General features: G+C 40.4%; 1 protein-coding gene across 1 annotated transcript in view; it reads left to right on the top strand.

The window, feature by feature from the left end:
* Positions 1–11,205, top strand: part of pdhx (pyruvate dehydrogenase complex component X) — a 30,947-nt gene extending 19,742 nt beyond the window's left edge. The window contains exons 7-12 of the mRNA XM_027272865.1: positions 1,332–1,447; positions 1,808–1,955; positions 3,834–3,892; positions 4,526–4,684; positions 9,083–9,147; positions 10,276–11,205. Of these exons, the coding sequence (XP_027128666.1) occupies positions 1,332–1,447; positions 1,808–1,955; positions 3,834–3,892; positions 4,526–4,684; positions 9,083–9,147; positions 10,276–10,531 (803 nt within the window). The 3' untranslated portion in view covers positions 10,532–11,205. The remainder of the gene's footprint in view (positions 1–1,331; positions 1,448–1,807; positions 1,956–3,833; positions 3,893–4,525; positions 4,685–9,082; positions 9,148–10,275) is intronic.
* Positions 11,206–15,323: the final 4,118 nt, after the last annotated feature.

Here is a 15,323-nt window from a genome sequence, read left to right as displayed (position 1 = left end):
GGGTAGAAAGAATCCCTCAAGTTGTCTGAGTTGTCTGAGCGATGATCTGCAAGTAGGAAGTTGTAAAGTTTGTCGTTTAACTATGCAACATTACACTAGGCGTCTGTAACAAAACTTAATTAGTCTGTGCTGTAGTTTGTAGTGTATTGTAGTGCTGTAGTAAAAAGGTTTCCGTATGAAAAGTGGGGATGTCCATGTCAGTGGGAATAATAACAAAGCTAAGGTTTTGAATAAGTTTGTCCTGTCCTGCAGCTGACAGCTGATCCTACCTGGCCTTACCCTGATGGGGTTTGTTTGTGACTAGCAAATGATTGTCATGACCCGCTTCCACTGGAGGATAACCGAAAGTTACCTTTGTCTACAAGCCTTACACAAATACAAACCAGCTAAAATCTGCAGAGTGTCTGCCACAAACTTGCCAAGTAGGAGCATATGGGTGAATAATGCATTATTGTACCAACATAAGCCATGATGGTGTTGTTTCATACCCTTGTAATTGCATTTATAATGGTCACAGCAAAGTCAAGAAATGATAGCACTTTTAATGCAGATGGAAGTTGTTTGATTTAGGTTTTTAGGCTACCACTAATACATTTGAGAAATGAAGGAAAACATGATGAAAAGAAGTTTTTCAGTGGATTGGAAAAGCAAATTTCATCTGTTTAACAAGGGCATCCTGGGAATCACTTTACTTGGACAGTATAACAAAGATCAACCCAAAAGAATTATTGCTGCAAGATGTTTTGGAAGAAGCAGGGAAGCATTTGTCCCCATATAAATGTTTGTGTTTGAACATAATTAATGTGCGGTGTGATCCAGATATAATATTTGTCCTGTCTGAGCCAACTGTCCAATGTTCAAGCATGTCCAGTTGTTTGACCGCCATATCGACTCAGATATATTTACAACTTGTTGAGCCTTTATGTCCGCAAACACAGATCCTCCTCCTCTGTGTCCATAATGGAAAATATCAAGTGGCCTACTTGCAAGTGAAACTCTTGTTACTCGTGTTTACTTTGGGATCAAACAGTCTAGAAAGTATGCAGATGTAGTTATACAATAACACAGATTAAGATTGAAACCCATAGACAGGAATTTCTATTCTTATGGTCATCACCAATGCAGGTCATCAGAAATTTAGCAGTTATGGTTGAGTTTCTGGTTCGTCATGCCAGAGGATAATAACATTTTTGTCATTATGATATAACCTGTTATTGTATAGAAATAATCTTTATATAAATTAATGTCTATATCATTGTTTTTTTTTTTTTTTTTTAAAAAAGATGATTTAATTTTTTTGAAGATGTCTCCTGCCCCCAAAGCAACCCCAGCCATGGCAGCCCCAGCTGCCCCAAGTCCTGTCCCCACCCCGGTGACTGCCCCACCGCCCCCAGGAAGCAGACCCAACATACCTCCTCTCTCTGTACCAGGGAAACCAGGAGCACCAGTAAGCACTCCTCACAATATGTCTATCTCTCACGCAAACACATGTACACACCATAATGTCTGTTTTGTGGTATTGCTATGAAACGAACACTTGGTAACAACCCATCTTCCTTGGGCTTGTTGTCGAATCCCGGATGGAGATGATGAATGCTCACCTTAAGTATATATGACCAGAGCTGGCGTCTTGCATACAGAATAAAGTCAGCTTGTCAATAACACCATACATTTATTGATTAATGGCAGCTGAGATATGTTGATCACTCTTTTTCTTGTCTTCCTGTCCTTTCCCTGTTGTCTCTGTCAAAATGCCCTTTCACCATCTTATTTAATTATTTACTTCCCCTCCACTTGTTCTCCTCAGGGCACTTTCACAGAGATCCCGGCCTCAAATGTCCGCCGCGTGATTGCTCAAAGACTAACTCAATCGAAGACCACCATCCCCCATGCGTATGCCTCGGTGGACTGTGACATGGCTGCAGTCATGCACCTCCGCAAAGACTTGGCCAAAGGTAAACATGTGAAACGCATACATGTATGCATGCACACGTGTTGGTATCGTGTCCTCCTGTGACTGTCCAGTGGTAACTTGCAAGGAAGCTTTTCTATGAAGATGTGAATTTCAAGGTTTTCACATGACTGTTCGTATGACAGCCAATAGCACAGTCATGGTACATGTCCTCTCAGTAAGGGTACTCATGTAATTCAACATGCACAGACACTTTTTCCACAGATTATTTATTTTTCTGATGAGGACAAATATAAATAGATATATATCGTCTGTGTTTAAGAATGACTGAGCATGGTGTGGGTGGGTGAGATTTCACATGTTGCATGGGTTATTATGTGGGTATAAATGGTGAGCAAATGGCTGAATCATTGTTATTCGTTATGGTATGGAAATATGCATGTCTGCCGGTGATCAGATCTGCTCTTTCTTGCTTCTTTCAAACTGTGGGTGTCTTATCAAGATATGATCAGCCTACAACATAAGGCTCAAAGCTCTGATCAGATCTTTAGACGACACCCACACTTTGTAAAAAACAGAGCACGTAACTTCTTTGAAATTGGTCATCCCATTCCAGAAAGAAAACTGTATCAGTGACAAAATCTGGTTGACATGGAAGCTGTTTTCATTCATCAATAGTGAGGTTTCATTCATGTAGATGGTTCTTTGTGCTTATTGGACTGTGAAGTACTCATTTCCCATTGATTCAAATTGGTTTCTTCAGAGTGCAGGCTCATTGATACACCTTCAGCAATAAATTATAATATTTAAAGATAAAGAAAAGTATTAAAAGACTCTGGGAAAGGATTAAAGGCCACACAAAGATATGTAAGCAATGCAAGCTTGAGGAAAACAGCTAGTAAGTAGGTACTGTGTGGATGTATTCAACCTGGTAGAGCTTGAATAATGAATACAGAACTCTAGCAGTGTGTTTCCCTTGTCTCTGCAAGCTGCTGTTTTACTTTCTCAACCTCACAGCCTTCCCTAGCAACTTCCCTAGTTAACTGTCTACTAACCGCAGCTTCTTGTGTAACACCCATCAGGATGTGGGTGTCAAAGTGGAAAGGAGATTTAGGGAAAGGGAACGTTGTACATGTGTCATAACAGTCATTTATTCAGCCACGAACATATTTATTCATAACGGCTGCTTTGCATGGATTCCTCAGAAATAACATCTGCTTACTTGGGCCATTTTTCATGTTGATAGCAGTAGAACTTTGTCAGTTTCCTATTTTTAAACATTTACCTCAACATGCCATCACGTAATTGGCTTTACTTAGCCTAACATTGCCTAACTGTCAAACAAACAGTAAATCACGTCGGGTCCTGTCTCTGTGATGGAGGAAATGGGCCGGCCATTCCAGACCTATTAGCAAGGTTGTGTGTCTGCCGAGGGACTCTCTCTCTCTCCCTGGGTTGTTGTTTCAGACCCTCATTGTTCAGGAGCAGCACAATTTCACGGTTAGCTCGTTAATCATCCCGCTCACAGCATTCATAACTGCCTCGTACTGCACTAATGGACACTAGTAAAAGTTGCCAGTGATGCCAAGCCTAGCCTGCCTGGTCCACTGGTGTCACAGAGAGTGACTGAGGTATCTAGAGAGGGACTGATTCTGATCTGCTGAAGTCCAGGTCAGCAAGATATAGTAGATACATTAGATTTTTGTCCCCCTTAAGGGACTGTGTGGTATCACTCACAGGTCTTGTACAGAATACATGCCTATATGTCCATTTCTTGTTGTCCCATACTTGTTTTTATCCCTACCTAAGCAGTAATGCCCACCTCCTATTAGTTTTGATCATGGTAATAAGCAGAAATTGCTTGTGTTGATAACTAGAACTTAAATTGAACTCACAGACTGTTTCCTCTTTGTCTTTTCAGAACAAATCAAAGTGTCGGTAAATGATTTCATTATTAAGGCAGCTGCCGTTACACTTAAAGTAAGTATTGTCGAGAATGACGTATTTTGTTTTAGTTAAAACAATTGTCTATGTATCTTTGTTCATGCATCTAATCATCAAATAGCATCAAATAGATGCAGCCCTTGAGTAATGTTATTCTAGCCAGGAATCAACATCAAGCAGCAGCTGAGAAACTTGGCTCATTGGTGCATGTCTTAGAGTAAATGTGAGGAATGTGGAACAAAAAAGTGCATAATTCTCAGTTAAAGTTAAAGTGCTAAAGCACCACACAGCTTTCATACCGCAGACACTATGTTTTACTGTTAGAGTGAATCACATGGCCAAAATACCTCTTTGGATTGGCTCCTGCACTAAACTGACATATTCGCTTCACTTGCATAACACTGTAACATCAGAAAATTGGCAAAAGGCGGTGTACTTTCTCTCAGGTTTATCTAAGTACATCAGGAAGTGGCCTCTGAGGCCAAACTGGTGCATGTGGTCTCCTGTGTACATTTTGTACACAGATTGAAATTCTGTTTTTATAGCCCACAAGTCTGACACAGATGTTTCCCTTTTGAATAAATATATATGTATGTCTGTCTTTGACTTCTTATTTTTTCCTGTTGATATTTGTCATAACCTGGACTCACCTCTGACTTTTTATCGTAGGAGATGCCCGAAGTGAATGTGACCTGGTCTGGTGATGGCCCCCTTGCACTTGATTCAATCCACATTTCAATCGCCGTGGCGACTGACAAAGGCCTCATTACCCCTATCATCAAAGATGCTGCAAACAAAGGGGTCCAGGAGATTTCAGCGAATGCTAAGGTAAAAATATCACACATATTAAATAGCATTATTTTCTAAAATGTTAGGAGATAATCTTGTTGTGAAAATTGTCTGTTAAAGCCTTCGTGCAAAGGGGCATTTTTCTCATGCTTTCTGCTTTTGGTAGATTATAACTTGAAGCTGTGGGGGCGTTCAGTGTATCACTTCAGAAGAAGATATGGAGTTTATATGGATGTGGGAATGAGTAAAGGAGTTGAGACTGCAGCCCAGCTGTATGGAAAGACAAACTCTGTGGGCATCTGTAGAGTTCACCTTCTGGCTAGAACTGTTTAGCATACAAAGTGTTTTTTTTTTTCCCTCTGTTGTCCATCAATTCATGCAGATTAGAAATAGCAGTTTCCGATCAGTTTAAAACTATAGATTAGTTAGGATTGGTTCATTTTTTTGGTGTGTCATTTTGTGTGTGTGTGTGTGTGTGTGTGTGTGTGTGTGTGTGTGTGTGTGTGTGTGTGTGTGTGTGTGTGGGAGGGGTGTTAGCTTCCAGGTCTCAGCTGTCACTGGCCACAGATGGAGTGCAAAGCAACAATGGTCAGATCTTTCTCCTGCTCGCAGTCGGCAGCTGGGGACAGGCATTTAATCACAAATGCATGAATGTGCGCTCAAAATCTGATACGCATGTACAGAGGCATAATTGATGACGAGTCTCACTCTTTTTCCCATCAAAGACACACACACAGAGACACACAGATCAAATAGATTAATTTCTCAAGATGACAGTAATGAACGTAATGTCTCTCAGCAGCAGTGACCTGGTGTAATAAACTTAAACATCCAGGGCCCATCTCAGGCAAGATATGACGTCTGATTTAACAGCTATTAGAACAGGCAGCAGTTATAGTAGCAGCTGTTTTACTCATTGAAATGACAGTGGCTGAAGAGATATTAATATGGTAGCATTTGTAGTAGTGGCAGTACCATATTGAGCTTGGCAGGACTGAGAATATGCATGGTGGTTTTTTGGGAAACACATAGTATGTGTGAGTGAGAGTGTGTAATTAGACTGAAGACACAATTCTGCTCAGATTCCAGCATTTATGACGACTGCATGCTGTAATTGCATAAATCCATGCAAGTAGATCTTGCGATATATATGCGATTGTGACTCATTAGGTGTTGTCCGTTTGTCACGACAGACATCCCGGCGCACTAAGTGTTTGCAAAACTAGCTGTGAATGTGGTGCTTTAGTACTGATGGAAATGTTTTGCCTCAGCGTGGATTTTTATTTGGACTTTATGTAATGGACATACACAAAATAGTCCAAATTGGTGAAGTAAAATGAAAAGGAAAAAAAAAACTTGTTCCAAAAACTTGAAAAAAAAAATTAGATAAGGAAAAGTGGTGCGTGCATATGCATTCACCCCCTTTGCTATCAAGTCCCTAAATAAGATCTGGTGAGCCAGTTGCTTTCAGAAGTCACATGATCTCAGTATGTATATACACAACTGTTCTGAATGGTCCTGAAGTCTAAAACACCACTAAGCAATGGTCACCACCAAGCAGGTGTCACCATGAAGAAGGAGTTTTACAGATTATGGTTGGGTTATAGAAAAATATCCACAACTTTGTACAGCCCACAGAGCACCATTAAAGCCATTAATACAAAAAAAAAATGGAAAGAAGATTAAAAAAAAAAAAAAAACCTGAGGGCCACCCACCAAAACTGACACACTAGACAAGGAGGGCATTAATCAGAGACAACAAAGAGACCAAAAAGAACCCTGTTGGAGCTGCAAAGCTTCACAACCTCCGTTGAAGTATCTGTCCATGAGACTAAAATTGAGCTTTTTGATCATCAAGGAAAACGCTATGTCTGCTGCAAGCCCAACACCTCTCATAAACCCGAGAAAACCATGAAAAACATCCCCACAGCATGATGCTGCCACCGCCATGCTTCACTGTGGAGATGTTGTTCATCAGCAGGAACTGGGAAACTGGTCAGAATTTAATAAATTTTGGATGGCGATAAACACACAGAAATTCTTTATTTAAACATCATAGTAGTGTAGAATTACTCTTTAGTAAATTAATAAATTCTATGTTTTTACATTGTATATGGAATTGACACACACATTGTCATGTCCAAAAGAATTCACAGTAACAATATTATCGCAATATCTTTTTTTTAAAAGTGAAAACAATAATGTAATTAGTCATCACTGTCATTGTGTGACTTGTCTCTTTTTGGCCAATGAATTAAACTGTAACACTAACAACCAGCCTTAAGGTGATTTACTAGCAAATTCAGGAGTTATATTTTTGGTGTTAGTGAAATTTGAGCAAGAGTAGTGTTAATGACACTCTCATAGTGTCAAATCTGTTATATTTTACTCTATCTTTAAGGTAGTTGGTGTCAAAATCGAGTGTAAACCTAAATCAAACCTGTAAGTGTGATTTGTATAAATATTAACTGAAGTTCTTACTCTTTAACTCTGATACTCGCTTTTACACTTGAGGTGTTAGCAGAAGATTTCCCAGCATGCCATGAGACACTGTGTTACGGACAAAGTTTAAGTAAATTGTTCGAAATGGCTACAGATGTTGTTTGTTTGCAGTTATGAGTGTAAACCCCCCACCCCCCCAGAAGTGCAGTGTCACATGTATTTCACGGCAGGTCCTGAGGCATAGGAGCTGCGATTTAAACAGAACTCATCTCATTGCTTGAGTAATTGTTGCAATCTCCAGCTATCTATGAGAAATTGTCCTGTGCTGTTACTCTTTGTAAAGCAACGTCAAAGTCTTTGAATTACAAATGTCAATCTTGCATGAAAGTAATACATGGAATGCACTGGGCACTGGGACATTTGAGTCCACTTAAGCCTTCAAAATGTGCTTTGCCACCCACTGATATTTATATGCTGTAGCCTTGAATTAAATATACACTTGCAAGTCCTTATTGGTTTCAAATTAAAATCAACATGTGGTTTGAATGAAGCATAGAGAGGTTGCTGCTGGCTATAGATGTGATTGAGTGGAACTTTAGACTGCTTTGGTACTTAAAGCGCTTATCTCAAATGTGCCCACCATATCCTACTGTGTCTGATGGACCCGTGAGTCATTCGGCTTTCTGTGTTGGTTGAGTCCCTGCGTTAACCTTTAAGTACATTTCCATTTCAATAAAGTCCATTTTAAAAAAAAAGATGTGGTGGCGGTCCGGCGGTCTCATCCTGACGAAGAGAAATAGCTTTTCAACAGTAGTCTTCTTGTTTATTTAGTACAACATTGTATGTTTAGTTTATTCTTTATTGATGGACATGCTGTGTTTTCTCCAAGGTTGTCACTCTCATTCGTGCTCTAATAGAACATGAATTCATAGAACCTGGCTGCAGTATTGTGTTAGTTTTCCTCGCCAGATGTCTCATCTTCCTTCTGGGTGTTGTCAATTCCCTTTCTTCATTTTAGCAATGCACAGTCTGATAGTTTCCATTTATCTCGGTGCCAGCTTTTGGACATTTAATCATTTTCTTGAAATGATATTTGAAAATTGACCCCTGTGGCCTTTCACCAAAAGGTCTGAATAGTATAAAACTATAACTGAAAGGATTTCAACATTTTGGGAAGAATGGCTCTGCATAAGAAGTTTGTTTAAATCTGTTCTGGCTAGGTGACATGTTTATTGACAAGAATATAAAACGTCTGGTACCTGTACAGCAGAACTACTCAACTACTAGAATATTTAGTGATGTATAGCTTTACTAGGAAAATATGCCCACTGTCCTTCCATATTTCCATATTTCCATGAAATATTCTACAGATATTCATGGCCTCCTGAAGATGAATTATATTTGGTTCTAATTTTTCCTGTCAATGTTCGTGCCACCAGCAGGTCACAGTTATCCCATGAAATATGGATGGATGGTTTTGTAGAGGCATTTGTGGCACCGAGAGGATGAATCCTTACAATATCTTCAAAACTATTGACATTCTCATCTGTCTCAGCTCTACTTTGTGTTTAGTGCTAATTAGCAAATCTTAGCAGGGCTGTATACTCTTAATCAAACTGCATTTGTATTTTTTTATTACTGTATTGAACAGCCAATATGGTAAATGGACTGTACTTGTATAGCACTTTTCAACTCAAAGTGCTTTTACACTACATATCTCATTCACCTATTCACACACATTCACACTTTGGGGTTCAGTATTTTGCCCAAGGACACTTTGAGGTGCAGACTATCGAACCACCGATCATCCGATTCGAGGACGACCCGTTCTACCCCCTGAGCCACAGCCGCCCCAGTACGGGGTCTTATATATCACATAGCATGTGTGCATTCGTTTTTCGCTGTATGTATGTGTCCTGTGTAGTAACCTGCTCAGATCCTTTCTTCTCTGACGCTAAGCTTCAGAGTTTGATTGACATGTAATGTTTCCAATAGGCACTGGCCCAGAAAGCTCGAGATGGGAAACTTCTACCCGAGGAGTACCAGGGAGGCTCATTCAGGTAAGCATAAGACACACATCATCTTTTGGGTAATGAAGAGTATAGAGAGTCGTAACATCATAAAACTTAATGTTATTTTTCAGTCTTTCCTCTTCAGCGCCATCAATTTTTACTATTCAATGAACTTTATTTTTTTTATGTGTGGGAACAGTGGCCCTTTCACTTCTAACGCCTAATTCTATTTCACAATTTCCTTTGTAGCTCAGCAAATAGATAGCTATCATAAATTTCCGGTATTATAACTTAAATCAAGTTTCAGAGATAGTCTACATTTCATACGGGCCTGAACTGAATGTGGTTCTGGGCGACAAGTATCATCAGTTACTGTGCCATCAATTGCAGAAAAGTGAAAGGGAGGCTTTTCAGCTCATTAGAATTAATGGTGTCATTTAGACATAAATGGGGTTTCTGTGTCAGGCAGGAGCGATGGATTCCTATGGAGATGCAGCCCTCTTTGTCCTCCTGAGGATATATATGTACACCCTTACTCCATTCGTTTTTCCATCCCCCTGAGCTAGAATTCTCATTAAGGCAAACCGCAAACTGCCCTCAGGTCAGCCTTGCTCACCATACACAGCGTTTAAGGAGAGTTTTACAGGCTGGTGCTGTTGTATTACTGATTGTATAAAAGATGTTCACCGCCAGTTAAATCATTAATTAATTGAATTTATTATTATGTACTCAATTCACTCGTTTTTCTGTTCTGTTCTCACTATAAGACCTAATGCTCTTTTTTTTAAAGATATTTTTGGCCTTTTCAAGCTTATTGAAATAGATTCATACAGATTTTATTGTATAGATTAAGCTGAAGAGTGACAGGAATGTGGGGAGAGAGAGATGGGGAATGATATGCAGCAAATGGCCACAGGTCGGATTCGAACCTTGGGTCGCTGTGGCAAGGTCTGAGCCTTTGTACATGGTGTGGATGCTCTACCAACTGTGCTAAACGACACCCGATAATGTTCTTTTTTGCATCAAGGCGCTGGTTTTACCAAAATGATGTATGCTTTGTTCATTTTTTATGCATTTCCTCCACTGTTGAGCTTAACAGTCTCATATGTGTCCTCTCTCTTCTCTCCTCCCATCCCATCCCTTCGCCTCTCCTTCTTTTGTTTCTCTTGGTGGCAGTATATCTAACCTGGGCATGTTCGGTATCAGTGGCTTCAGCGCTGTGATCAACCCTCCCCAGGCATGTATCCTTGCCGTCGGGACCTCCAGGGCTGAGCTGCGACTGTGCGAGGATGACCAGACGCTGCGCACCCAGCAGATGATGACAGTTACACTGTCTAGTGACGGACGGCTGGTGGATGACGGATTAGCCTCTCAGTTTCTTGATAAATTCCGTGCCAACCTAGAACAACCACAACGCATGGCCCTAGCCTGAATCAAACAAAGTGAGATAGCTGTGCGAAAATGATTGGAAAAAACAAAGCAAGAAACCCCTGCATGACAAAGCTTGTCTTGTGCTTTTGCGAGAAGAGCGCTTGATTCCTGTTCACTCTTGGATTAAGGCTTACAAAGTAGGCTTGTACGTAGTATACACTTCTGTTGTGGCTTGCTTCTGACAGATAATCACCAGGCTTTGTGATGGAGGAGTTAAACTGGGCTTTGCTAGAGTTGTAGAGGATTCTAGCAGTGGCGCCAAATATTACGAAGCTAAAAGTTGCACAGCAACTCCCGTCACACTAATAGGGGTGGGTTGTTCTATAATACCAGTGTTGTATATATAAAGTGGTTACTCTAGTTCTATTTTTCAGTCCAAGTACATCTATTCTGCATCCCCATTAATACACTTGCAAATTGTACTGTAATTCCAATGTTCATTTGTGATATTTATTTACTGATCAGTGGCAATGTGGTTTGTAATAACATGAACCAGGAGCTGAAAACTTAAACAGTTGTTCATGTTAATATGTTTTAACTTATTTAAAACAAATGTGACATCCCTAAAATTAATCTTGCAAGTAAATGTGTATACAAAACACGCTAAATTTAGATTTAAATTTTAATTTAAGTTTTGGTTTCCTTAGATGCCAATAAAATACACTGTTCAACGTAGAAATGTCTGTGCGCCTTATTAAAACATGTTTCTCTCCACCTCTATGATGTTGTACAGCTACCAGGAATAACACATGTGTGTGTGTATGTCTATTTAATTAGGATCTAAAGAGATTACATAATAATTATTTCATAGAAGCCAATTAGGATAATTTGCTGGGCTGAGTATACAGGTCAGTCTCTGCTGGCAGATGTTTATCTTTGCTGTAAGCGCGGGCAGAACATCTGTTTACATATGTATCAGAGAGCAGACGGGTAGAGCTTATCCTAGATATGCATAATCAGGGTTTGGTATCGTTGAAGCAAGGCAACACTGAAATGTGGAAAGTTGTGATCGCAGACTTTCTTGTCTCCAGCTTTCCATTTTACACACCACACATTGCAACAAGGGCAGCATCGGGATATACTAGGCAAAGTCCTAAGACATTTTTGAATTCATGGCTATATGCTACAGTAACTGGGTTTTCTACATTTTTAATTCAAAATGTAAATGACCTAAGGTGAGATGTGGCTTATCCAGGTAGCATATAGGTACAGGAACTGCATTAATATTTTATACTATTACAGCCAGAGCTGTAGTAAAAATAACCGTCTGATTTCCTTTGGCCATTCTTTGTTTTCACTGCACTTCTTCGCACACTTTAACCACCCTTCAGCAAGGATGTTTTGTTCTGTGGTTGCTGTGGTATCAGATCGAGATGTGTACATTGAGGAAGGCAACATACAGGCATGGGAAGGGTGTGTACAGGCAGCTAGTACAACCCAGCTGGTTTTTTTTTACAGTATACCCACAGATCAGTTGGCTATTTGAACAGACACACACATACAGTACACACACACCTTTCACAGTCCTAGTTGCCACAGTAATGGAAGGTTCACTCAAATAAAAAGTGAGGAGAGGACCTTTAACACATATTATTGTGTCATAATTGCTATACATCAATGATCCAGTCATGAGCACATGCATTTTGTCATGTCATTGCATAAAAATGTCCTCTTTTTTGCATCTTTCACTGATATTCACTTTTTTCAACATTCAGTTTTGTAAGTTATGTTTGCTATTGCAGAGCATCAGGTGCCATATTCCTTTATGTGACATCTCCTCTCATCGCCTCAGGTTAGACTTATCCCTTACCCCTATCCCTTCTCCTTATTGAATATAAATGCGTTATGGTTGGTGAGCCGTGCTGATAATCCAACCACTGTGGGTGAGTATTTATCTGTGTGCACAACTTCGCTAGCTCCTGCGAAGAGATACAGTAGGATCAACCTGAGATCAGTTCAAATTCAGGAATTGAAATTGTAAGCTGCCATCAAAGCACATCTAAAAAATATTTTTTTTAAAACCATCACATGTTAAAAAGGCAGGAAGTGATGTTCATTTTCTTAGGAATGTTGATTGGTTAGTTTTTGTGCCACCATACCTCCTGGCCTAATGAGATAAAGCCTCCCTGTGTTATTGCTATGCACAATCCTTCAGGCCTAATATTTATGACCAAGACTATTACTGGTGTTGTTCAATTGTTGTTGTTTTTTCTGTTCTAATATACCCGTGGTCAATACAGTATGTCACAATGGTGAACTTCCGTGCTTTATCACATTTTGCTTGACAACTGCTGAGACTGTTTAACAGAGCAGGTGAACAATACCCTTTCAAATATCGGCTCTGGAAAATGCACCAAAACAGATTCTGACATTTCCTTGGCTTTCCTGACATTTACTCCTCTGACTGCCGCCCACCAATCTCTTCCCAGAAATCTTGCTATGTGGAACAGCTGGATAAGGGAGCCGCCAGACAGAATGGAATCAGATTTGCCCCCACAGAGGTTTTGATGAACTGTGCGCGGGGTCTTAAAGAGAGTGCGGGGGATCTGGCTGGTGTGTAAGTCAGACTCACGGACACACAGCATGGTGATGGAGACAGTTGCTATGGAGACCAAAGTGTGCGCTTCTGTTGTGCTGATATTTGGACGTCCTTCAGATGTGTCTCATGATGAATGTGTTGGTCCAAACAGCAGAAGTGGTCCAAATGACTAAATTCTGTGGCTGAGAAGAGTCTTGATTGAGAAAAAATGTGTTGCAGTCTCCCAGTCTGCACCCCACCCTTTTTCTAAGCCTCCATCCAGCCCCTCCCAGTCCTGTTGAGCTGTATCAAATTATGGAATCATTTATGTATTAACAGTCCTAAGGCTTTTAAATTAAAATGAAATGGATTTTTAATGGATTTCTCTGTCTTCTCGAGGAAGGGGGTGTTTTGGCAGATATAAGGATCAATTATGAATAATTTGCCCACTTCTATAAGGAACTTAATGGTTGTATCATCCAATAACTATTTTAGTCATTTTTGTCTTTCAGAGGTCCCTCCCTGTCTCTTTCTCTGGTCTCACACATACACACATAGACACATTTTTCCCTGTGTGAATAGGCTTTGTGAATGATCACCAGGGTTGGTGAGAGGCTTGCTCTCATCCACATTATCTCACGCTCAAGTTTGTTCAACCATTGTTGACAGGATTTCCTCTGGTCTACCTGTTTCCCCTTACTGCCAGCACTTCTCTATTCAGTCGTCTTTTAACTGGGATGCAGACGTTGCTCGGCAGAACCTGCTGCAACCTATCAACTCATACTTCCACTTCCTTCTTCTGTCTAAGTTTTACATTCAGATCTTTGTGTCATTTCTCAGAAATGTCACAGCTCCCACTGCATTTTCAACTTAATGCATCCTGTTTGAAAGTAAGCACATGCAAAAAAGCAGAAATGTCTAAGGTTACTCATTTGATTACACCCTGCTGACAGAGCGGACGACTCAAACTGGGGATGACACAGGACATTCCAGATGGCTATACAGTACTCTGTGACAGTGACTGTCCAAACACGCCTGCTCTGCTGTCCCAGCACCCAAACACAAGCGAGCCCCTTGCTTTGTTGTTGTTGCACAAAGCCTGGCCTTTTGAAGCACTCCAGTCATGCCCCCATGACGCCAGGATAGCTCATTCAGACTGAGACACTGCGGGGTGAGAGAGGGCTCATCTACTGACGAAACATAGACAACAAGGCCACACTCCTGACAACCTTTCTAACCTCCTCAGAGGCCCCCAGGCAGAGACTTCAATGGATTTCTGATTACAACTTTCAGTGAACAGGATGTAAAGTTAAACTGTGCGATTAATAAAAACATAAATATCTGCCGAATAAAACCCAGCTGACTGCATGTTGTTCCTTGGATTTAGCAGATAAAAATGTGAGAAAACGCTTTTTCACAAGCTGATATTCCACACAAATATTTTGCACCAGTAACAGTTGGTCATGTAGTTCATTCATCATTACACCACATCTGTGCAAACAGTCACATCCACTGGTTGTTTAGAAAGTGAATGGTAGATTTCAACTCGCTGCTCTGTACGTATATGGACATCTTACAATCTGTTCTAGTAGCATTCCAGTGACTGTGCTGGTTCGAGGGGAAAAAGGCACGTTGCCTGACAGGAATGCTGAGGAGGTCCCATTAGTCAGCCATTACCACAAGGGTTCCCAACCGCCAGAACGTCTGATGAGGGCGCATGTGTGTGTCCTCAATGAGTAACCATCATGGAAATGTTTTCTTTGCTGGATGCTCCTTGACTGATTCAGCAGTCTGATGTTTAATTTAGGGTGCAGCCAGGCCTAGTATACAGCTGTTCACCAGTGTTTTTGGGCTGCTGTGACGTCATACAGCAAAGCCAGCCAGATAATAACCCTCAGAGCCTTGGCTATCTGTTTGGTTATTATCTGGCTGGTAGGGCTACAAATAAGCTGTATGTTCTTGTGTGTTTTACATCATTTAAATGGTAAATATGATCCACTTAGCCATTAGGTCACATTCATGTTCACACAGGCTTATAAACATGAGTTGAACTTAAGTGTTTTGTGCATTCCGTCGTGCTTCACTGTTGCCAGGGATACTCATTGTTTATTGTTTGTTTTATTGTTATTTTTATTGTTGTTGTTGTTGTGATCCAGTGGTGTTCATGTGGAAAAAAACAACAACCTTAAACTAAATACAGCATGTTTTTTTTTTAATGTCACTTTGGCAACAGCTAAACAGGAAGGAGAAGTGCATCTGTTTGAGAGGTGTGAAA

Source organism: Larimichthys crocea, chromosome XXI (genome assembly GCF_000972845.2).
Source record: "Larimichthys crocea isolate SSNF chromosome XXI, L_crocea_2.0, whole genome shotgun sequence".
NCBI lineage: Eukaryota > Metazoa > Chordata > Actinopteri > Sciaenidae > Larimichthys > Larimichthys crocea.
The sequence above is the reverse complement of the archived record's forward strand: the minus strand, read 5'-3'. Positions and strand labels throughout refer to the sequence as shown.